Consider the following 26027-nt stretch of genomic DNA (forward strand, 5'->3'; position numbering starts at 1 on the left):
CTTGGCAGAGATCCTCAGACTACTTGATTTATAAGCAGAAAGCTTCATTTAAAAAATGAAGTTTTCTGCAGTTTATTTTCTTTTATTACCCCGCCAGGAAAATAGCATCATTTCTACTATCATTTCTGTCAGTCTTACATTTTCATAATGTTGATATTAGGAGAGCTAAATTTGGATGCCAGTTGTGATTATATCCATTGTTTGCTCATATTACACAATTTCATTATTTTCTGTGCATCAGAAAATCTACTGATAAGTGCTTATTTCTCTAAATGATTAACTTGAAAGGCAATTTAAATTACTGTCTCTATTAGGATGTTGTCGAGACCACACAGTTCTGCCTGTGTCCTGTTCACACTATCTAACAAGTTGCTTTTGCTTATTGTCCTTTGGGTTGGGTGAACACACTTGCTGCTCTCTGACTGTTGAATTGTTTTATTTCAAGTCAGACACCCACAGTCCATTCACTCAGCCTTGCTTGCTTTCGCGCATGGGGTTTTCCTCCAGTTTCATAACAAACTGTGATGATTGTGTCTGCACATGTCTTTCCAGTTTGACTTTGGTTCCATTCATTTCACTCTTAGTATTTCGGTAGTCACCTACCAATTTTGAAAATAATTCTCTCTCTACGGAAGAAGTGTTATTTGAGGGCTTTTGATCCACTCAGCAGAATCACCTGAGATCAGAGAAACTGACTTCTGTTCCTCTGGGTCCCAGGGAAGCAGGCTGGTCCAGCTGCCTCAGAGCCAGGAAGCAATGGAGAGAGCGAGCCTTTAAAAACACATTCATAACACATTAAACACTTCTCAGGCCCATTTAAGTTGCTGAGTTTAGTAAACTCCTTTTGCTGATCTAATTATATAAATAGATGTATATTACTAATCATGTAAGATACCCTTGATACCCTTCCTGAGCCTAAGAACCAGATTTCAGACATTGCAGGTCCTTTGGTGATGCTTGAAGATAGCGGCAGCCTTACGAAGCCCCCAGTGATCAATTTTATGCATATAACAAGCCAAAGCAAGACATTTTCTTTAAATATATATATATATATATATATATATATATATATATATATATATATATATATATATATATCTCATACTTGATTTTATCATATTTCACTTCAATGTCATCTCAAATCTCCATATTGTGTCTTTAGTGGGTTTGGGCACCATTCTTTATGTAAAATTAGCATAAGAACATTGGGAGGTAATTTTATATGTTCTCTGTTACCAGTGATGGCTATAAAATAATCCTGGATGGGTAAATATCTACTCAGCTTTTTAAAGTCACAAGTGAGGTGAATGCTTGAGGTTTCTATGAAACTCTCTTAGATTCCACATTAATTGGTCATAAACATAAAGTTGCTAAAATAGGACACTCAGCATGTCTCAGGTGGAATAATTAAGCCCACTTATTCCTGTCTTTCATCCTGGATTCTCTTCTCCAACTTTTTTTTTATTATTTTTTTCTGGGATCTCTCCATGAACCCAGGAAGACGTACCAGTGGTTAATTTTAGATAACATGAGTACAAAACATTCTCATCCTGAAGCTTCTCAGTGACTAAGCTTCCACATGACTATTTTGTATGAGAAAAGTTGGCAAAATGTTAATGAAATAGAATATTTCTTACAAGTGACTACACTAAAAGCAAGTAGATTTAATTCTTGTGAAACATCTTCAAGTATAGAAGGTAAAAGACAAGACATTTTTAGATGAAGATTTCCTTGACAAGTTAGTATTTTTGTACCTTTGAAAATATTTTATAGCTATTTTCAATATACTTTATTTTTGTCTGTTTTTTCTTACCAATTATAACCTATATCTTAAGTTGTAGATGATTACCCTGAGGCAGAGATTTTTCAAAACCTTTTTCATCTCCTGTCACATATAAACTAATTACTAAAATTCCTCATCACATGGAAAAAGATATAATTTTTGCCGACCTGACAAAAAAAAAATAGTCATAATTTCTATTCATTCACACCAGATGGCTATTGTTTTGTTAACTGTTGTCATTTTTTAAAATTTGATAATCTAAGGGAAAAGAGGTCAGTGCTTCGGACTAAAGAGTCAGGTACTGCATGTTTTAAAAATTCTTGCTTCACACCTCTTTACGCACACAGGTTGGAAATCACTGCCCTAGGGAAGAATCAACATGTCACATGGTTTATTTATACATTGGCTTACCACCTGAACTTTGTTGTGCCTGAGGCCAGCCCCAGAAAATGGGTGTCTCTTTCTTCACTAAGTTGCTCTGTTAAAATGCCAATGTGTCTGGAAAATGTCAATGTGTCGGGAAATGAACCTCCTGTAAGCTACTCTCATTGTAATATGCTAAGTGTCCTACCTATCAGTTGACTAGTTGCTGGGACACACATTGACCACCAGGGGGCAGATGCTCCAATGGATAGGTTAGCTTGTAGCTGAGGTCTGGCCAATGGGGACTGGGCAAGAGGGCCTGACATGCCCTGGAGCCCACCAGCAGTCCCTCCCCAGCTAGTCAACCCTATGTCCCTCCCTGACCAGCCAGCCCCCATCAGCCCTATCGGAACTGGGCAAGACAGCCCCAATCAGCCTTTGATTGCAGGCCAGACTGAGGGACCCCAACCATGCATGGATTTGTGCACTAGGCCCCTAGTTTAAGAAGTAATGCCAGAAATTTTTATCATGCATCAGCTGAGAAAAATATGACAAGTAAGATTCACTCTTGGTAAATAGGCCAAGTTTAGGCACCTGAGCCCTGCTTCCAGACAGATTAACCTGTAGATAATGCTAGAGCTGTGGTCGGCAAACTGTGGCTCACAAGCCACATGCGGCTCTTTGGCCCCTTGATTGTAGCTCTTCCACAAAATACCAAGGCCTTGGCGAGTCTATTTTGAAGACGTGGCGTTAGAAGAAGTTTAAGTTTAAAAAATTTGGCTCTCAAAAGAAATTTCAATTGTTGTACAGTTGATATTTGGCTCTGTTGACTAATGAGTTTACTGACCACTCTACCAGCTAGAGTGTCAAAGGAGCAGCCTGAGGGACCATGTTGAGAGGCATCAATTTCCTTAATTTTTGAAAAGTCCAGAAGTTGGCAAATGTGATTAGATATGATAAATATTGGTGATATGCATAAAATATATAAGGGACTCTTTCTATTATTTTTGTAACTTTCTAAAATTTGAAAATAGTTTCAAAAACAAAATTAAGAAAAAGAGAAGTTAGCAAAAGAGGAGTTAACTTGGAAGAGTTAACATTGAACTTGGCCCAATTTCAACCTGTAATTAACTTTTGAATTTTTTGTCACTTCTGATTACTTTGCCTGCATTGAATTTCAAATCACATCATGTCTGCTGAGGGGCAGCTTGGAAATAGTGTTTAAGGAGATGGACTTAGGCTGCCTGGATTTTGAGTCTGTCCCTCCTCCCCCAACCCCTACTTTGCCAACTACTAGCTCGTTGATTTTGAGCATGTTATTTACTCTATTAGTTCCTCAGCTGTAAAATGGAATGATAAGAGTATCAACTTTTTAAGGTTGATATTAGAATTAAAAGATTTAACATTTGTATAGTGCTTAATTCAGTGGCTGGAACTATGTTGTAGATGTCTGTTTCATTGATACTAATAATCATCATGCAAATATTTAGCTTTAAAACAGTCACTTTCCACTGACAGGAAAGGAAGGACAGATTGTAATCAATGAGGCAAGCGAGGGACTTTTCAAACTGCAAAGGATAAACTAATAGGGCTATTTTTCCTGCCTACCCTGATTGAGGATCACTGGTCAAGGAAGTAACAAGAGTTTCATTGCCCTCAGGTGTACTAGGGCTGCACAGAGCATTAGCAAATCATTGCTTTAAAGGTACTTGGCAAGCATGTTCTGCTATGCTTCAATTCCTCAAATGGAAAATTTCAGGACATGTAAGTGCTACCAGGCGAAGCAAGATGATGTTATCCAGAATCAAGTCTATTTATCCTTTTAATCCATTTCACGCTTGTCAAAGTTCTTACAGCAGTTGTTTTAGAGTTCCAAAGACCATTGATATAACATCAAGTCTTGCTACTCAAAGTGAGCTCCCTGAGGAGAACTTATTAGAAACACAGAATTTTAGCCCATTCACCCCTAGACCTACCAATTCGGAATCTGCATTTTAACCAGAACCCTAAGCATTTGCTATGCACACTCTGGCTTGAGAAGCCTTAGGAGGATCCACTGCCTTGCTTCTAGAGCAGAACCAGAACCCTAAGCATTTGCTATGCACACTCTGGCTTGAGAAGCCTTAGGAGGATCCACTGCCTTGCTTCTAGAGCAGGGTAAAAAAATCCAGAATTGGCTTTTTCTGCTTCTCACCCTCCCCCACCTACCCTTCAGGGGCTTCTTTATAAAATCCTGTTGTACTTTCTCTGAGCCCTTGAACCTACTGTTTGTTGTTCTGCACCCTGCCTGAAGGCTAGTTACTTAACAAATTTGAATAATTCTCAAAACGTCCAAGTATAGGCAGGCCCCTATAAGTCAGGTGTTTGCTGGCAGCCATGCAATGTGAGAGGCCGGAGATATGGTGCTAGTTCACTTACTCGGCTTCACATGAGCAAGCATCAGGTAACTGCAAAATGTTTACATGTTGTTTTCTAATTTATGAATAGTCCCCTGCACAGTGTCATTCGATATGCAGGGTTAATGAAGTTATCAATTCTGTTATGAAAAAAAGCACTGAAGCGGTTAGAATCCCTAACTCAGAAAATCAATTCAATTGATGGGCTTTTCTTTTTTTTTTTTTCCCTAAAAGACTGAATAGCCAGTCTCTTGTCCTTACATTTGCATATTGATTAGCCAATTTCCCTGAACAATTTGATCTTTTAATTAGGTTTGCAGTGTTTTCAGTCACTGGATCAATGACCCATGTCCTGTTCTCTCCTCCCAGACTGTGAGAGTTGGTTAAAATACCATTTTATAACAAATCCTTGATTACAAAAGCATTATGAATTATTGTGCCCACTGCAGCTATTTTTTTTTCCTGAAATATACTCAGCTCATTTTTGGACGAGAAGCAGGATCTTACTTTAGGGCCCATCAAAAGAAGTGTGTATTACTATTCCACATGTATATGCCTCTCCACAGTCCATTTTCACTCTTTAATAGTTGCTTGTTGTGGAAACATGTCAATTAAAATGTTTCTATCTATATAGCTACAAACATACATGTGCATATGCTTATATTTATATCCCTCCACTCTCTTTCAGTTTATAGTACTGTTAGGAGTGAACTGATTTCAGTTACACAGGGGAATAAATCAGTGAAGGGCAATTACCATTAAGAATCATAAAAAAGGAAAGAAATGTTCTGGTTGTTTAGAAAATAGGTCCCTGGATCTATCCTCGGGATGTAAGAAATGGAAGCATCTGAGCCGCAGTGTGGAAATAGAAGTGGTTTGTGCCCATCACCTGGTGAGAAGGGGCCTGCTCATTGCCAGCAGGCCTCTGTGGGGTGTGGCACACTGTGGCCCCTGCCACATGCTGCTCTGTTAGTCTAGTCCCCATCATTCCATGCATTTCATCTGAGAAGACTGTTCTCCACCTTTTTCAGATTTTCTCTCTCTTTTTTTTTTTTTTTTTGTACTATGGCCTCATGCATTGTTATTACATGTTAAAGAAAATTGTTACATCTAGTAAGAGCAAAAACATGTGACTGACAATATTAAAGGTTCCAGGTAGAAAACACAGTTATGGAAAGTCTGAAGACATGTAGGAAAAGAATTGCCTCATATAAAAGAAGGGGGATAGAATGATGTAGTGTTTGAGACAGTGTTTTGGAGCCAAACCTATGTGGATTGAAATCCTGGCTCCACTCCTTACTGTGGTGTGAATTTACTACTCGACCTTTTTTTGTTAAGTTTTTAAAAAATAATTTCAGGCTTATAAAAAATTATGTAAGGATTATTGAAAGAGTTCCCATATGTCTTTTACTCCCCAGCTTTACCAAATGTTAACACCTTACATACTCATGGTACAATTATCAATACCAAGAAATTAACATTGTTACTATACTCTTAACTAAGCTCTAGGCCTTATTCATAATTTGTAAATCATCCCCTTTTTTCTTATCCAGAATCCAATCTAGGATGCACACTGCATTTATTTATCCAATCTCCTGGTCTCCTCCTACAGTTCCTCATTCTTTCTTTGTCTCTCATGAGCTCTACACATTCAAAGAGTATTGGCCAGTTATTGGTTTGGGGTTTGTCTTAAAACCTTTGTGTCTTCGTGAGGAAACACAGGCCTCTGCTTTTGGCCAGAATACCACAGCGATGGTATTTTGTCCTCCATTGTGTATCATATCAGGAGGCACATGATGTCTGTATGTCTTGTCGCTGGTGATGATATCTTTGATCATCTGCTTAATGTGATGTCTGTCAGGTTTTGTTTCTTTGCTGTAAAGTCACTGTGGTTTTTCCCCCCATATTTATCAAGTATCTTTTTGCAAGATATTTCACAACTGTACAAATATTCTGTTTTTATTTTATCTTATGTTCACCTTATTTTAGCTTTCGTACTTGCTAAAAACAGATAAAATACTTAGTATAATGTCTGATATATTAAATGTTAATTTCATTCTCCTAACATTAGTGAACACAGTAGTCATAATTACTTCAATATAATACAAACGAGGGCATCATAATATTGCTCAGGAACATAATATCTAATTGTGCCATGATTCTATTAGATAAGTAATTTGCCTGCATTGTTATTAGAGACAACACATACTAAATCATTTCCAGCTATTGATTAGGTATCAAAGAGGAGAACATGTTTAGGAAACTTGTTTTAAGGAACTATGCTAGATACCTTCACGTACATGAGCTGATATTAGTCACTATCCAGTGAGTGTTTGTGAAGGGGCAAGTGTTATTTGATCGTTTGATCCTTATAATCTTTAAAGAAGTGTCTGGACTTTACAGATGAACAAACTGTAAAGGAGTTAAATGACTATGAAATCACACAGCTTCTAAGAATCAAACTGGGATGTAATTTAAAGTACCTATGATTTCAAAACATGTTAGACCATTCAAAATTTAGGAAAGGACCATTTAAAATTTAAAAATATTTCTCCATCTAGTTCCATTAAAAGAAGATTGTAAAATGTGTATCTTATGGTTAGCAAAGAAGCGAGGCTGCACTAATCTATCTTAAGCACTAATAGGTGAATGTGTTTTATTTGGGCCTCATTCATTTTTGAGAAAGACAATCAATTGTTACTTGCATTCTAGAAGAATTTGTTACATCCCAGTTAAGAAATTTAGTTTATTCAGAGTTATCTATTAAAGAAGTTATCTAGTAAGTAGTGATTATTTAATCATTTTCAGCTATTAGAGATATAAATCTTACTAGAAATAAGATAATTTATTAAGTTAGTTCAGATAAAAGCCAGTATCATTATAAAGAGCCATTTCAATAAAACAAAATGTAATTTTTCTCAAGTTTTGCAACCCTTCTCAAAGTTAATACCTGGCATAAATAAATATATTGAAAATGGTTTGACTCAATATTTTTTACCTACTTTTTCAAAACAATAGCATAAATCTCACTTTACTACTATTACTACTTAAAACAATATCTCAGCTATTAGAAAGCTTCAAAATAAATAAAAACTTATTTGGATTATTAAAAATGGAATGTTAAGATACATGTATTGAAATTAATGGTTAACCCATGAATTTATTTTTCAACAAATAAATGCTCCTATATTTTTAAGACCCATTCTATCATGGACTTAGGACATCATCAATTATTAAAAGTTGAGTTACTGCCAATTTTCATTCCGTAAGCTGCTCTCAGCAGGATTATGCCTTATAAAGATGGCATAAAGACTTGGGAGAACCAGAAAATGTAGCTTTATTACTGTAAAGAAGAACCTGTCTTAAAACAAAGAGCAGTTTTTATTAATGACATTAAAAATGTTTTGAGAATTATAAAAGTTTCTTTTTCTGATTCTTAATTCTTTTTTTATTAATTATTTTTATTGTTCATAGTATTATAAAACTTCCTCATTTTTCCCCCTCCACCAGGTTCCCACCCCACCCTCTGCCCTTTCCCTACCCCCCATTGTCCTCATCCATAGGTGCACAATTTATGTTTAGTCTCTTCCTGCACCCCCCACTCCTCTTTTCCCCGAGAATTGTCAGTCCACTCCCCTTCCATACCTCTGATTCTATTATATTCAACAGTTAATAATGTTCATCAGTTTTTTTTTTAATTCCCTTGGTTTTAGATTCACTCGTTGATAGTTATATATTTGTTGTTCATAATTTTTATCTTTATTTTCTTCTTCTTCCTAAAGAATCCCCTTCAGCAATTCATATAATTCTGGTTTGGTGGTGATGAAATCCTTTAGCTTTTTTTTATTTGTGAAGCTCTTTATCTGGCCTTTGATTCTGAGTGATAGCTTTGCTGGGTAGAGTATTTTTGGCTATAGGTTCTTGCTATTCATCACCTTGAATATTTCTTGCCATTCCTGTCTGGCCTGCATGGTTTCTGTTGAGAAATCAGCTGACAATTGGATGGGTGCTCCTTTATAGGTAACTACCTGCTTTGCTCTTGTTGCTTTTAATATTCTCTCTTTGTCTTTTGCTCTTGGGATTTTAATTATGATATGTCTTGGTGTGGTCCTCTTTGGATTCCTTTTGTTTGGGGTTCTGTGTGCTTCCTTGACTTGTAAGTCTATTTCTTTCACCAGGTAGGGGAAGTTTTCTGTCACTATTTCTTTCAGTATGTATTCGATATCTTGCTCTCTGTCATTTTTTGGGACACCCATAATTCTGATGTTGGTTCACTTGAAGTTGTCCCAGAGGTTTCTTACACTATCTTCAACTTTCTGGATTCTCTTGTCTTCTTGCTTCTGTGGAGGAGTGTCCTCTGGCTCTTTGTGTTCCAAATCTTTGACTTGATTCTTGTGATCTTCCATTCTGTTTTTAGGACTCTGTATAATATTTTTTATTTCAGAGAATGTATTCTTTATTTCTAGTTGATCCTTTATTATTTCTAGTTGATCCCTTTTCATATCTTCATAGGTCTTATTTATTTTATCAGCCTTTTCTAGGAGATTCTTGAAAAACCTTATAAGTGTGGTTTTGAACTCTATATCCAGTCGCTTTTTGTTCTCCATTTCTTTCGTTTGTGATCTGTTTCCTTGTCTCTGCATTTTCGCTGCTTCCCTGAGTTGGTAGGGTGGGAGGATCAGCTGTATCTAGGCCAAGAGACAGCCTTATTCAACTAGACTTGGAAAACTGCAAGAGCCTCTGTGCTCAGCTTGGATGGGGCGGAGTTTCAGGGTGGAGCCTACAGTCTTGGTTTCCGGTTAGCCTTCCCCTATGAAGTTCCTAAGTCTCACTGGTTCTCAGTGTTTTTTGGTACTCGCTGCAAGCACCTCTGAGAGAAAGGTGCCCTAGAGTTTAGCCCACTACCAGACAGTCTAGTCTCTACCCCAACGAGCCCACAACTGGGGTTCAGTGCAGTTAGAAGTGGGGTAAAGAGCAGTCCAGAGCTTATGTCTCCTTCCCGCTAGGGCAATCCAGTGGCTCAATCAACAGTCTGTCCTCTGCACGAAATGTGCGCGACTCAGGGCTCTGCCTTTCGCAGCTCCCCTGAGCTTCTGCCTTACAGCCCAGATTCTCTCTGTATGTGTCTGGGTCCCCAGGGTCTTGCTTAGAACTGGGGTTCAGTGCTGTCGGAACTGGGGTTCAGCACAGTCTGGAGCTTTTATCTCCTTCCTGCTAGGGAACGCCAGCCAGGCACTCAGCCACCCCTCCTCTCGGGCTCTGTCCTCTCCAAGCGTGCACTGTATCTCCGTACCTTAGGCTTTTACAGCTCCTCTGATTTTCCTTCTGATTTTCTCTTTCCTTATTGTTGTAGAATTTCCAGTCAGTCAACTTTCCTGTAGTTCTGAGTAATGTCCACTTTATATTTTAGTTGTATTTTTTGAAATTGTTGTGTGAGGCTGCAGTTAGGCGGTTACCTATGCCTCCATCTTGGTTTTTGAGTCTGATTCTTTTTTTTAATTCTTCTTAAGCAGTTTCTGTCTTCAAGCTTTTACTGGCCCTAATTAATTTACCTTTGTAATACAACTGAGAAATAGGCAAACAGGGGAAACTGGAATAGTGTGTCTGTCGGATTAAAATTATTGTATTATTAAAAAGAATTTTAAAAGATAATAATTAGTGATAAGACAAATATCAATAGACATAAGAAAATTATGTTAAAGAAGCAATAAAAGGTGTGGATACACTTAGAAATCTAGGAGTATGACCCTGATTAAGTCTAATAGTCAGTCCCCAACAGTACTTTCCCTTGTCTGATATTTGGTCCTGTCCAAAATGTCCCCAAAACATTCATTGAGATATATGGCCCATGACAAAAGGTCCTGGATATTTGGTCTAAAACATCCATGGACACATTTGGTCCACACCAACCCATTTGTATAACCTCTTATGCCATTCATTTCTAGCTAAACTACTGAGGCAAGAAGGCTATTATGGCCAATGCAGCCACAACACAATTATTGGACAGATAAAACATGATAGTATATTTTATGAGTTAATCCTATAAACCAAAGGTATAAATGCATATTATGGACTATTTGAACCCAGGGCGTATTCTTGGACATTTTAGACAGGACAAAATATCAAGGACTTCTTGGCATGGGACAAATACCTCCAGGGACATTTCGGACAGGACCAAATGTCTACTAATGATAATGTTATGGACCATGTTGTGGAGAGAGGATGATGTGTTTTTTAAGACCACAGTCATTTATTGGCTATACCTGCCATACATTTACACCAAACCACATGGGATCTATGAATCTATTTCATCAAACCCTTCAAAGGAAATTTCATAGATTTATCCTTCTCCACATGAAGAAGGATGCTTTATTTGCTTGTCTAAAAAATATCATACCTCATCTTTCAAGTAGGAACTCTTTTCCAGAGTGCAAGGAAGCAGTAAATTCAGTTGATCGCATCTATGTCGCTCATGCTCTTGAAAGTTTCATTTCTGAATTTTTATTTGGTATTTTGACCAGATTATTAATTAATTGACTGTGTCTTTACATGACAGTTTTCCTGAATCATTTTCCCTTTTACATTAGGTATTTCTTAAGGGATGATATCCAAGATAGGATAATGTTCAAGGTATAGTAATGATACCATAATTTCAATGTTATGTTTCTTTTTGTTGATAATGGCTTTTTTGTGACAGTGTCCAGGATTCTAGTGGTCTTTCTGGTTACAGTTAATGGAACACTCACTAATTAATGACACAGCAGGCCTTCACACACCTAACCAGAATAAATAACTCTTTTTTCCTGTATTCACCATCTCAATTTGTGTCACTGTAATCCACTTGGTCACTCAGCTAGAAACCTGTCCTTTAATCTAGACTGTCTTCTCTCACTCCCGACTGTTATATCTAATGAATCATGGCATCCTTCCAATTTTATTTTCTACACATGTAGGATGTCCCAAAAAATATACACACATTTTGAATAATTATAAAGGCAAGTGTTTATTAAAATGCACTTCATTTTCAAAATTGAGCTATCAGCTGTTAAAGTGTGTATACATATTTTTGGGACAGCCTGTAGTTTGATTCATACCTTTGGGTCCCTTCTAGCTGTAGTTTCTTTTAAAGAGTCAGTCTCGGTGCCATCTCCTCTGGGTTCGGTGTCTTTCCTGGTCCTTACTCTGCCTGCTCCTATCCTTTATCCTTCTGTGATCCCCCTTATCACTTGATGAACTCCTTGGAGGAAGGAACTGGGTGGGACTTATTTACTGTTTTTTCTTTAGTCCTTGACTCAGTGTTTTTTCTTTAGTCCTTGACTCAGTGTTGAATAATTGATTGTTAACTGTATGATTGAATGAATAAAACTTCCTTCAGCTCTCTCAATGCCTGTTTTATATTCTATAGGGAGACAGAATAATTATCCAATTATCCAAAGGTAATTATATTAAGTATGTCATCATTTTGCTTCAAAGTACTTCATGGGATTCTAGTGTTTGTTTTTGTTTATGCATTAGTGGTATTTTTTTTTGTGTGTGTATATATATGGGTGGATATGTGTTTTTTAAAGAGGAATAATAATTTTCAAAAATTTGTCTTTACTTTGTTTTAAATATCTAAGTAATGAAGCGCATTTCCTTCATTGTCAATCAAACCTGGATTTAGATTCTAGTTTTCTACTTGGGCCATGCTTAATTACTCCTTGCTGAGTTAGTTTTACTTCAAAGCAGTTATAATATGAACCTTATGCAGTTGCTTTATATATGAACGAATATGTAGAAAATGCTAGATGAGATAGAGTAGAAAGATATAATGTGAGCCAAGAAATGAAGCTATGACTCTCTGAGTATGTGACACTTAGCTGTTCCCTTTGATGCTTTGTCCCATATCCCTCTGCCTGCTGAATTCACCTGAAACTGTGGGTATAGTTTCTAACCTACCAGTAACTTTCCAGCCCAAATGCTATATCTCTGCTCTGGCTGAGAGTACAAATAAGTGTAGTCTGGGGAAGATGGGGAATTAACCACCTCCAGGAGCAACCATCAATCAATAGGGAACGGGAGATGATGGATAGTGTCCCAATCCTAACCACCAATGAAATGATCCTAAGGCATGTTTTCCTACTGTTTCTCAGAGTCTCCAATGGGATACCTGGTTGTAGTGGTAGCACAGCCAAAAATTGCACCTATGACTGGTTTCTCTCTTCTCATGTTTCCCACTTTCTTTAGAAAATGCTTCCAAAGAATGATCCACCCCTAAGTCATTCTGTAGGATTGATATTGGGGTAACCAAAGCTTAAAGAATATGGAAGCCACGATTGACTGAGAGATCATAACAGTCAGAAGACACATCATGTAAAAGTACCATAGCCAAAAGTTAAGGGTAGAAGTTTCAAGGAACTAAAAGAAGTCCTGGATGCCTGGCCAGAGCAATGAAGGGGAAACTGTGAGGTAGCAGCCCAGGTAGTGGTGGGCTGTAGAACCATTTTCACTACTTTGGCATTAATGTGGGGACAGTGGGATTCTAGACTGAAAGATATAAAGTAGGGGAGTGATATACTAGATATTATGGAGAAAGAATTGTAGGAGAAATAAAATCAAGACACCTGTGATGAAGTTATTACAATAATAGTGACCAGTACTTGGGGAAAGAGTAGGTAGTATCTGGAGAGACATGGGCAGATTTCACAACTATTAAGAGGCTAGCATCTTTCTAAATTGTCGTCGCTGTTTCTTATCAGTGTGAAGCAGGCATGGTGATAACTAAGGCGAACTGATCATTAAACAGGGGAGCATTTAGTCATTGATGTTCTTCAAATTTTCTTTGAGGACTTATTTGCTTTTTACAAAAGTCTTTACCTTATGGATTTATATGTCTCAACCTTGTTCTAAAAGCATTGAAATATCTGTGGTGGTAAAGAAACTCTGGTTCATCCTTGGTGCTAATTGATAGAGATTATTACTGATTATATGTCTAAACCAAACTCTTGTGGAAGTGAGAAGGACAAAGAGCTGCAATTTTACTAATTTGCTCATGATCATTGAAATAAATTATAATGCTGAAAAACAAGATAGTGTAGCAAGTGCCTTTATGAAATTATTGCTGACATCTTCTTTGAGACATACGATTTTGCTATTGAAGCTTTTATTTTAGAGTTATTGGTAACCACTCATTTCAGTTACTGCATTGAAAATGAATTTTCTTGTTACGTTAGTCAGCAAAAAATAAAAATGATAATAAACCCGTTCTGAAGATGCAGCATTCATTAAAAAGGAAAGAAAATGTAATTGAAAGTCACTGTAAATTTTGAATGATTAATTTCATGCCAAATAAGTTATTAAAAATCTCTGATGGATATAAAAAAGCAATCATTTGCAAAATTGGAAGGAGCTAAATTAAATCTAGATATACTTCTCTATTTTTTTTAATTTGTGCATTGGGAAAGATAATATAGAAACTGTTGAGTTTTAACACAATAGCCTTTTGCTATAGATAGTTGGTAATGCTTTTAGGCTTTAAACCAACTAATTAATTTCCCTCTGGATGTTTTTATAACAGTGGATAATTTTTGTTATAATTTACTACTTTTCTTCTGTGTTTTTTTGTAATAATACATCTAGTTTATATTATTTCAAGCATTCAAACAATATCAGGGTTTTTTGTTTCTTTGTTTTGCTGTATTGTGTTGTATTTTGTTTTTGTTATTATATATGAGATATTATATGTACTTATTATATATAAAGCATGTAATATATAAATAAAATATATAATATTAAAGTATATGTGTATGTTTGTATGTATATATAACTCAAGCTTCAGACCCCTTTTTAGAAAACATAGAGGTAAAATTTATAAACTTTTTTCCTAAGTCTCCCAAGTTTTCTCTATACAAAAGAAAAGTATAACCAGCATTTATTATTCTTCATTTGTTTTCAAAAATAGACATAATATGCTGAACCTGGAGAGTTCATTATATCTAAAAAAATAAAATTGTCTGCAGGTCTCAGACTGTAGGTGCAGATATCTTGTTCCATGAGACTGCCTTGCATTATGAGATGAATAGAAATCAAATTGAATGCATAATTATGTGAATGAAAATCTTTTGATTGTTTTTTCAATATAACTTGATAGATAATGAAGACTCTTTTGGAGATGACTAATGTAACTAAAAAGGACCCCAGAATAAATTGTTTATCATGATGCATGAACTGATTTGCAGTGGACATGTAAAAGGCACTGGGGATATTAAGAGAGAATAGCTTGATTGAGAGTTGAAACTTTGAGATTTCCTTTGTACGCAAAGAACAGACCAACGGACAATAACAGCCCAACTTTATTCTTTTCACACATTTCAAACCTGTAATTACCAGGGAAAAAAAGTCCTTTCTTATCACCTGAGATTCTGGTTTTAAAAGTCAACTACAATAATAGCGTTGTAAAGTAGAAAAGAAACATCAGTTTTTTAAGTGGAAGGCTTTTCATATTGCATTTACTATTATGTGCATTATTGATTTTCTTTTCTGGTGTTGTTCCTTGCAGAGAGTGAATCTGTCTTTCGATTTTCCATTTTATGGCCATTTTCTACGTGAAATCACTGTGGCAACGGGGGGTAAGTGGTTTTCTGCCCATGCGCCCTAAATAATCTACAGTTTTACTACAGTTATTATTTTTAATTCACTCCATATTTCAAGAGGGACATTTATTGGCAAAACCATTGTCTTCTATCACAAAGTCATGGGTAAAAATAAAACGTAAGAAAGACTAGTATAGTTATTGGAAAAACTTTTCAGCAAAAAAAAAATAAAGTCATTATAATAACTTTCAGCTTACATCCATCATCTTTGCTTTCCACCTGAGTTTTAATTTGCTTTGATAGTATGGTAAGACTGCACTAATGGGACTAAAGTAGGAAGAAAAGGTGCTTATAGAAATTGTTGAGGCATTTTTTAAATTTTTTTAAATGTATATAGCTAATTATTAGCTCTAATTATTTGTTTCTTTCCTTTAATGTCACCTGTGTTGAGAAGAGTATGTTTTGTGTATGTGTGCATGTGTGTTTAATCCTAACTGGATATTTTTATTGATTTTAGAGAGAGAGGAAGGGAGAGAGAGAAAGAGAGAAACATTGATGTGCAGGAGAAACATAGATCGATTGCCTCTCTGACCAGGGATCAAATGCACAACCTAGGTATGTGCCCTGACAGGGAATTGAAAAGCCCAGTATTGAATACCCAGCCAGGGTGACTGACAACTAATCTGAGAGCTTTAAAAATAAACACTGACATTCAGTTTGAATCCTTTTAGTTTTAATTTTTTCCACAAACTTTGAAGATTAGTTTAAAGATTAGCAATACCCTAGAGAGGCAATTATCATTCTTTATAGTATAACACAGAAGTCAGAAATATTTTAATCTTTAAATATTACTGGTAGAGATAAGCAAAAATGCCAAAGAATATCCCTGCAGACCTAACACAGGGTCATAGAGAAAGTAGAAGAATGAGAGAAAAACAAAAAAACGAAAGAGTAAGCAAAGAAGCAATGAAAAAAAAAAAATCGGTAGATGTGATGATAAGACTGTAGAGCATCCATGCCTAAAGCACCATAGGACGGAGTCCTCTGTCTCAGCGTTTCATTATTCCTCTTTTGGATGTGAACCATGTTGATTACTTTTCGCATATTTTAATATAAGACTTAGGAGATTTTTAGGGTTATGAAGAAGATAGATAATCAGAAATCTTGATGATTAAATAAAAGTTTTTGAGCCGAAACCAGTTTGGCTCAGTGGATAGAGCTTCAGCCTGCGGACTGAAAGGTCCCAGGTTTCATTCTGGTCCAGGGCACGTACCTTGATTGCGGGCACATCTCCAATAAGGGGTGTGCAGGAGGCAGCTGATTGATGTTTCTCCTCTCATCGATGTTTCTAACTATCTCTCAAAAAATATATTTTAAAAAAGTTTTTAAGAATCTACTCTGAGCAATGGTAAATATAGCTACTCTGCCTTAGGAATGTACAGCCTAGTGGACTGTTAGACAGGGGAAGCTGGCTATGGGGAGTTCCCTGGAAAATACACATGATGAAATAAAGGTTTTCAGAATTGATAAAGCTCAAACATCTTTGAGAATTCTTTAAGACTTTATGGAAAAAATATTGTTTAAGGTATTTCTTAAAGGGTACCACAGTTGCTATGGTTGTGCAGGGAAATAATGGATTCCTAGGAAGATTATCTTGAGTAAATATTCAGAAGAGGAAATAGATGCAGTATAATTTTTATTGTAAATAATTGAGTGTGAGTGAAACTGGGGGTATGTTTATAAAAAGTGTGGCCTATTAAGATGAAAAAAAAGGTTGGGACAGTTTTACATAATATCTCAAGGATCAATTTGAGTCATTAGTCTTTAATTAAGTAAATAATCAACTTTAGATAAACCTAGACATTTGTGTAATGCCTTAAAGCAGTGATTTTCAACATTTTTCATCTTATGGGCCACATAAATTAATTACTAAAACTGTGCAGTACACCAAAAAATATATTAGATATTTTGCCAATCTGACCAAACAAACAAACAAACAAACAAAAAACACATAATTTTGATTCATTCACACCAGACGTCTATTGCTGTGTTGACCGTTTTTTGTTTTTTGTTTTTTGTTGTTGTTTTTTGACAATTTAAGGGAAAAGAAATCAGTGCCCCTGACTAAATAGACAGCTATTGCATGTTTTAAAAATTCTGGTGGCACATCAGTTGAAAATTGCTGCCTTAAAGTATAAAGCAACACCAGAGTTAGTACATATAATTCAAAAAACATTGCAGTGATTGTGTTACAAATATTGAGAGTTTTGGTGATTGTGTGGCCTCAAACCAAGGGAGAGAAATGATGCTATGAACAAAAAATTACAAACTCAAGCAGAAAAGCTAGTTTTGGGAGAAAAGTAAAGGCTTTACTTTTAAAACTTAAATTTTATGGGGGAAAAAAGATTATGTATAAGTAAAATTTACAGACTTCCTTTTTAAGCTCAATTTCAATTTCTCAAATTATTATTTTTTTTAAATATATTTTATTGATTTTTCAGAGAGAGGAAGAGAGAGGGATAGAGAGTTAGAAACATCGATGAGAGAGAATCATCGATCAGCCGCCTCTTGCACACCCCCCACCGGGGATGTGCCCGCAACCAAGGTACATGCCCTTGCCCGGAATCGAACCCGGGACCCTTCAGTCCGCAGGCCGATGCTCTATCCACTGAGCCAAACCGGTCCCGGCTCAATTTCTCAAATTATTTTATTTTCAAAATTCATGAAGGTGATTCAGCCAATATAAAGTAAAATTTTCCTTAACTGTGTTGGCAGAAAAACAAACAAACAAACAAACACAGACAGATGGCTATATTATTTTTATTGCTCTAAGTCTCATTTTCCTTTGAAAACATTCTCAAAATAAGTAAAAAGAAATATGGTATCTTGAATGATCTCTCACTTCATTGAGGAAAATACTAATGTAAAGGAACTTCTTTCTCTATATAAAATGTGGTAGCATGGAAGTTGCCTGTACAAACCCATACCCTTTTTGTAGAGGCATAAGCAAGATACTTAAGGCATTGAGCAGGGTTTCTTCAGAATGAAACCAGAATCTCTTGCACTTCTCATTGATTATTCATTCATTCAATATTGATCGAGCCCCTATTATGTGAGAGGCACAGTATATGATACATCAATGTATGCAGAGAAGAATAAATTATGTTTTCTCTTCAGGAGCTTAGAATCTAAGAAGAAAAGGAGCACATGACTAATTGATAAGAGAAGGCTGACTTTCAGTGCTGAAGGGGCAGGAGGTTATTTATTCATGTATTTTTTATTAGATTTCAGAGAGAGGAAGTGAGAGGGAGAATTTGAAACATCATTGAGAGATAAACATTGATCAGCTGCCTCCTGCATGCCCTCTACCGGGGATTAAACCCCAACCCAGGCATTGCCCTGACCAGGAATTTCACTATGACTTCCTGGTCCATGGACGATGCTCAACCAACTGAGCCACACAAGCTGGGCACAGGGTTGCTCATTCTTTGGACCAATTAAGTACAGTTTGGTGAAAAGGCTAACATTAAATATTGGCCTCATTGGCATTTTAGTAGGCAAAGAGGCAGGTAGAAAAGAGGTGGATAGAGAAGGGGCTTTCAGACAAGGGGATGCTGAGCTATGTGACAGCACTGAGATCATAGCAAGCATATTTGAAGTTCTATCAAATAAATCTGCATGTTTTGAATGGAGAATTGGAGTAAGAGACTGCTGAAGGGAAGAGAGGAGTGAAGAACGTGAACATTAGAAATTTGGGTAATATCCAGCAAGCATTGGATTTCTTTGAGAAAAGAACAGATCTGGCCTGCTCTGGCAGTGGAGAGCAGGGTAATGTGTGTGGGTGAAGACAGAGAACATCAGCACCAGCTTTTTTAGTACTTCTGTATACAGAGTGCCTGGACTGGGATGTGTGCAATGGAGAAGGAAAAGGGATCACTGCAAGACACATCATTTGAGTTAATCACTGTAGTTGCAAATATGTCTAGCTAAAAAGATCCAATGAATAAGAGCTTAGAATACTTAAGAGAGGACTTGTGAACCACAGATTTTTTATGGATCTCTTCTGTGACTGACTAGGTACTATCAGCAGATAGACCTGCCTGATAAAGGCTTATCACTTTACAAATCTTAAAAATGTTGTTAACTGTGAAAGGCTTGGCAGAAAAATAGAAACCAGAGTCAGGTTGATATAAAGTTTACCTTAGGCCATTCAAAATAGATTGTAGACTGAGATTTTTAAGTAGGAACACATAGTTTTCTATGAAACTAAAATGAATAGAGATATTCTCCACTTTGTCTACAAATTCTTCTTGAACTTGTTTTAACATTGGATTTGGGGGAGGGAAAGTAAAACTGGATATTTTAAATCACAATGTTCTTCATTTCTACCTTGCTGTTTCCCCTTTTCCCACGCCTCCCTTAAAATATTTATTCCCACCTCCATCTTTCTTTTTCTCTCTCCTTCTCTTACTCTCTTCTCCTTCATAGACACAAATTTATTTAAAATGGAAGTGAGCCGGGACCGGTTTGGCTCAGTGGATAGAGCGTCAGCCTGCAGACTGAAAGGTCCCAGGTTCGATTCCAGTCAAGGGCATGTACAGTGGTTGCGGGCACATCCCCAGTAGGGGGTGTGCAAGAGGCAGCTGATCGATGACTCTCTCATTGATGTTTCTAACTCTCTTCCCCTCTCTCTTCCTCTCTGTGAAAAATCAATAAAAAATATATAAATAAAAAATAAATAAATAAATAAATAAAATAAAATGGAAGTGAACTTGAAGATAATGTCTTATGTTATTGCTAGGACAAATAACATTTCAAAACAGAAAATAGTTTAAAAATATAGATATATACATAATTTATTATGACTTATCTTTTTATTATGAATGAAAAAACTTTCAGTTAAAATGTAAATAAAAAATAAGTATCTGGTCATTTATCTATAAACTACAAAAATGAACCTTTGCTTATTAAGCACTTTAATTTTGTTTCAAAAGCTTTAATCATCCACACAATAATGCACAAAATGAATTGGAAGTACCATCCTATTTTCTGGTTCACTGGTAGCACAATCTGAATGCATTGATTTATCTCTCTATTTAAAAAAATACTTTAAAATATAAATATTCCAAGTGTTAAAAAAAAAATCTAGTCTTCTATGCATTTCATAAAAGTATTTTCATTAATGGAATGAATAGTTTGTATTGTTTGCATATCACAGGGCCTTTTATTTTTTTTCCTATACGAATAATTTAATGGGTTCTATTTTATTATTAGGCTGCTAAGGTTATCTTTTAAATGCTTCAAAAAGTAGATTTAAGTTTGTAGTTTTGATTTTTAATTTCTGCAACCATCACTAGTAATGATATTTTTCATGAGTCCATCATGGGTACATATAACTATGATGAGGAAAAAGGGTGGCATGCAGTGGGTAAATGCTGTTTTAGATAATGGGGAGAGAAAGGTAAAGTCATGCAGATAATTCTGGCACCAAAATTTAAGTATGTAGGTGGATGCTGATTCTTCATAAAATAGTGGGTGGAAAGGCAGGCAGTTGTACAGGAACTTAGGAATAAAAAATTATATGAATTAAAGAGATAATGATGAACATGCATTGCTTATATTGATTATATAAAGGATTTTCCCTCCCTTTTTTCCTACACAAATTCCTATTTGGAAATTTAATTAAAAAAACATTTTAGAATTAGATCTATTTTATTTTGCTACATGGTAATTAATAAAATATAGGATATTCATTAAGTAACCAGTTTTTAATATCTGAAAAATTAATACATGAAATTAAAAAACAAACAGGTAAAAATAAAATATAAATCTCCCTTCCTCCCCTACCTAATAGGTCTCTGGCCCCCTCCCAAGAAAAAGTAACTATTTCGCTTTGAGCTATGTTTTGTTTTAATTCAGATTTGGACTAATTTTTTTAACTGGTCAAAATAATTATTTTTCTCCTTTAAATTCCCAATGAGAGAGGTTAAAAAGTAGAACATATTATCTTGATTATTTTTTTAAAAAAAGTATATTATTAAATATTTCAGTTCTTTTTTGTTTAAGCTGTCAAATAGTAATATTTTACTTTTAGTTCCAAGTAATATTCCATAATTATTGAGGAACTTGATTGTAGATAGTTATAAAGGCTTTTAAGAGCAGTAGAGAGCTATTACTCATACGATCAATTTACAAGTATCACCTCCATTGTCTTTCAAGTATGTAATCTCTATAACAGAACTTGATGTATGCATTAACTTTCTGAATGTAGTGAGAAAGTGAATGGAGTTATTTTGTCTTTTTTATTATTATCACCACAGAGCAGAGATTATGGTTATCTGGTTATCTGATGCATGAAGGGAAGGTGCTGAAGGAATATGTGCTGGACAAAAACCAATCCATTCCAATTTGGTTCACTAATTTCAAGTAACAAACTCAGGTCTCAAGGACTCCCGGGCAGAGGGATAAATTGTGTGATGTCTGCTATGTGGTATCTAAATGATTCTCTGTGATTTACCTCTGAAAACCAGACAGCGCTTCTGAGCTTCCTCCTTGATAATTTACTTCAGTGTCTAGTATCCTGCAATATGTTCAGCAGACTCAACAGCATTACTACATTTCTTTTTCTGGTGGCTTTATGAATTGCACATTAACAAGCCATTTTGTTTCTACTATGTATCAACAAGGCATTTTTCATTAGTCCTGGCTTTTGTGGATGGGGATGAACTGTCTGTCATTCAAGATTAGAACAGCAGGAGACTCCGAGAGGGGCCACCCAGTAGCTGGACTTGAGTCAGTAGGCATAAACAAGAAAAATCCAGAGGTAGAAATATGGGTAGAACGAAGGAGGACACTAAACAGAAAAACAAATAACAGGACTTTTGGTATGTGACACATACTTCTTGATTCAGGACAGGAGTGGGGGAAGGCTAATCAGAGGAGACATAGGTCTGGGTAAAAAGTAAATTTCCCCCTGAGGCTCATCCTATTCCATTGTCATAGCAGCTACAGAGGAATCTACTTGTCAGTAGTGTTTGCATACTCACTTAGGAAAATTTGCCTCAGGAAAACACCATTTATACTCTTGTGGATCCAGGCTTTATTTGAAACATTCGGATCAAGTATTTTTTTTTAAATATTTTTATTTTTATTGATTTCAGAAAGGAAGGGAGAGAGAAATACCAATGATGAAAAAGAACTATTAATCGGTTGCCTTCTGCATGCCCCTTACTGGGGATCGAGCCCGAAACCTGGGCATATGCCCTTAACTGGAAACTGGAACCCTTCAGTCTGCAGGCTGATGCTCTATCTACTGAGCCAAACCAGCTAGGGCGGGAACAAGTATTTTTGTTTGCATTCTTCCTTAGTCACTGCATCAATAATTCAGATAAATAACAATATTACATAGATGCTCAAGTACATCACCCAAATGAATATGAAGGGAGCCTCAGTTACTGTTTAATTAATAAAGTAACAACATACAGCAAATGCTGTAACACCTCCAATCCTGAAAAAGAAGGAAAAATACAAAAACAAAAACAAAACACTAAACAATGCAAATCTGACTCTACATCCCGCCATTTCAGGAATGAGTTCAAAAGAGCTCCCTCAATTCTTGCTGAGGCCAGCAACTGAAATTCATTTTCTGGGAGAAGCACTCTGGCATCTAGGTTAAGATAACACAATTTTGATTCAGAATGTGTGAGTCCATAAGTCAAGCCTGTCATAACTGTGTGATTGTTAGAATATTACTTAATCTCTCTTATCTCAGTTTTCCAAGCTGTAATATTAGCATAATAAAAGTACTTTGATCATTAGATTTTTGTCAAATAATACATGTTGTAAACTATTTCACAGAAAATTCTATAGAAACAGCATATGTTATTATTACTATACTAGCGGCCCAGTGCATGATTTCGTATACTGGTGAGGGGGCATGGCCTGCTGGAATCATCCCACTGTGGGAGCACTACTCATCACAGTCAGCTGAGCGGCCCTCCCACTGTGGGAGTGCACTGACCACCAGGGGGCAGCTTCTGCATCGAGCGTCTTCCCCCAGTGGTCAGTGTGCATCACAGCAACTGGTTAACTGGTCATTCTGGTTGTTCTGCCATTCAGTCGCTGGGCTTTTAGATTTTTTTATATGTAGGTGTTCTCCTTTATTCCTTTTCAAAATACTTTCTCTGTAAAGGTGAGCTTGCTTGTTAGTTTGTCTATTGTTTTCTTTCATGACATTATGCTCAGCACAAAGGGTATTTAGGGACTTAATTCACCATCACTTCTACTTCTGTTAAAGGCTGACTCACCCATTCATGACTGGGAGATAGTGTAAGTAGTCCGTAGAGGATCTCAGATGTCGTCCTGATCATCATTGGATATGTCTGTCGTATCTAAGTGTGGTGCAGAATCTCCACTAAAGATCACACAATGTGACATTCTGTGAATCTATGACTGTCCAAAGGTCTTAGAAAAGTTTGCAATTTTGTAACACATGGTAGAATAATTTTGTAATTTCTCTAATTGTGATATCTTTAGTCATAACTGGGTAACAGGCATTAGTATAATCAACAGGCCACATATATCACTTGCTTCTTATTCTGTCATTTGTATAACAAGGACATTAAGAACAAGTTCATCCAAAGCATAACATTAGCTATAAGTAAAATGATAGGGATGGAAGATGCACATTCTCCCAGTAGCATCAGGCTGCCTTTCATAAAATTGAGATTCACTTAACTGCTAATAATCCAGTTTGAGAATATGATAAAGACTCACTCTGAATGTAAATTAAATATTTGTCCAATTATATTTATGTGTGATGTTTTGCCTTTGAATTAGAGGGCAGATATCCTTATGTGTACATATTATTTCAGTTCTACCTTTATTTTCAGGATTTTTTCCCCCATTTAAAAAACGATGTCATAGAAAACCAGTAGGTATAATGTCAAAACAGCTCAAAATTATCTTCTCAGTTCAACTGATAAGCTCTACAGCTGAAACACAATATAATATATATTATAACAATTAATATAATTGTAATAATATTATAAAGTTATAACAATATAATATAATAATATAACAACCTGAAACATTTTGTTGACTATTTCTAATGGGGTTATGACAGGTTTAGATGACCTTGTTGCTCTGACTAGCCTGAAGACCACCGAGAAACTTTCATTTAACTTGCTTGAATTATTGTTCAAATGAGGATTTTTTTTCTGCTGAAGGCAAAAATGAAGGGGAAATGCCTTTAGTTGTTTTATTATCAATTTTCACAGCATTAAAAACAAAGCACCCTTTCAGTTAATAGCCTGCAGAGAAAATTCACAGCATTTATAGACTAATCCAGGAAAAAAAAGAAAGAAAATTAAGGGAATTTAGAACAATTAAATTTTGCAACAACAACAAAAAAAGGGATATGAAAACTTTTATTTCTTAATTGTAGTAAAATAATATACATAGCATAAAATTTATGACTTACAGATTTACGGTTTATGATGTTTTAGTCGTTGAGCTCAGCTCGGAATAAAATTTTCCTTTGGTAAGTGGCAATCTCGTTAGGTAACCTATAAATCAGCCCGAGAGACTGAGACACCCTGCAGAAGCTGGGCACATGGCTCTTCTCGGTGAAGGCACAGAACCGGGGACTGAGCGGGCGAGGTGCCATGAAGTCCAGACCGCAGGATTCCTCAGCATGGACAGCTACTAGGATACAGGGCCTCAGACAGCTGCTGGCCACCTTCAGTGACTACACTATTGGACAGAGGGAAAAGCTGGTCTAAGGGGATAGCCCACAAATATCGCAACCTAGCATTTGGTCCAGGCCATATTGAATGAAGAACTTCAGGACCAGCTACTGAAGTGGCTTTGTAGGCAGTGGTAGAGATAAGGAACTACATTAGCTCTGGTCTGTAAAACTATCTCTTTTGAGAAATTGGTGACTTTTTAATATTGTCCAAGTGGCTTCCTTATTTCAGAGTATTCCTTGTCCACTAAATAACTGTGTTCCATATACACACAGAATATACACATTTCTTGCTTTTTCTGCACACGTAGAGATGACACACCTCTCTGGTGAAGGACAGGAACATGCATTTATTTCTCCTCTGGAGGCAGCGGGTTGTTCATACAAGGGTCCTTCAGAATTTCTCCTGTAGCCTGGCACCGTTAGTGCCAGGTTCCCACCTATTGGGGGATAGGAGGAAGCTGCTATTCCATTTAGTTTTTAAAATCTTATTTTATAGATTAAACTGTAACTGTATTTAACATTCCATGCTTAGCAGGTGGCCACCACTGAACTGATAAAAGGTTAGAATGAATAACAGAATCTACCTCAGAATTACCTGGAGCGTTTTCTTTAAACGTGAAGATCTGGGGCCTGCACCAGACCTCCTCACAATGGCTGATCTAGAATTTCTATTGGGAAGGGGGGCAAGGACTCAGTGATCCGGTTAAAAATGAAGGGAAGGGAAGGATGAACCCACTGAAGGGTCCTTGCAGTGAGTTTGCATTAACATGCACACTGTTTTTGCCTAGGGTCTCTTTTATTTCAATAAAAATAACATTTTCTAATGGTTCATATTTCTAAATGCATGTAAGAGTTGTGAATTCTTATTATCTTTTTGGGGAGACATGAGAAAAATTATGTGGATAGTGGAGACTAAAAGCCCCAGCCATCTCTAGGCACTACCATTCCTTATTCAATTAGAAATTCTGGCCACAAGATAGGAGAATCTGATTTTCAAAACTTCCCCAGGTTATGCTTGTTAAAGGGACAAAACACGTTCTAAGAAAAAGAGTGCCTTTATATAACATCTGGTCAGTGGAGGCTCTGTAGTAAAAATGAACTTACAAAAATATTTCTACTTACACATGTTACACATGGAAAAAGCAATTAGAGGTTTTAGGCAGAAA

At 36.2% G+C, this 26027-nt stretch overlaps 1 protein-coding gene across 1 annotated transcript in view; it reads left to right on the top strand.

Moving 5' to 3' along the window:
* PLXDC2 (plexin domain containing 2) overlaps window positions 1-26027 on the top strand; it is a 406586-nt gene that overhangs the window by 204257 nt on the left and 176302 nt on the right. Inside the window, exon 4 of the mRNA XM_084868544.1 lies at window positions 15080-15149. Coding sequence (XP_084724670.1) covers window positions 15080-15149 — 70 coding nt within the window. The remainder of the gene's footprint in view (window positions 1-15079; window positions 15150-26027) is intronic.

Source organism: Pipistrellus hanaki, assembly GCF_964339955.1.
Source record: "Pipistrellus hanaki genome assembly, chromosome: 1".
NCBI lineage: Eukaryota > Metazoa > Chordata > Mammalia > Chiroptera > Vespertilionidae > Pipistrellus > Pipistrellus hanaki.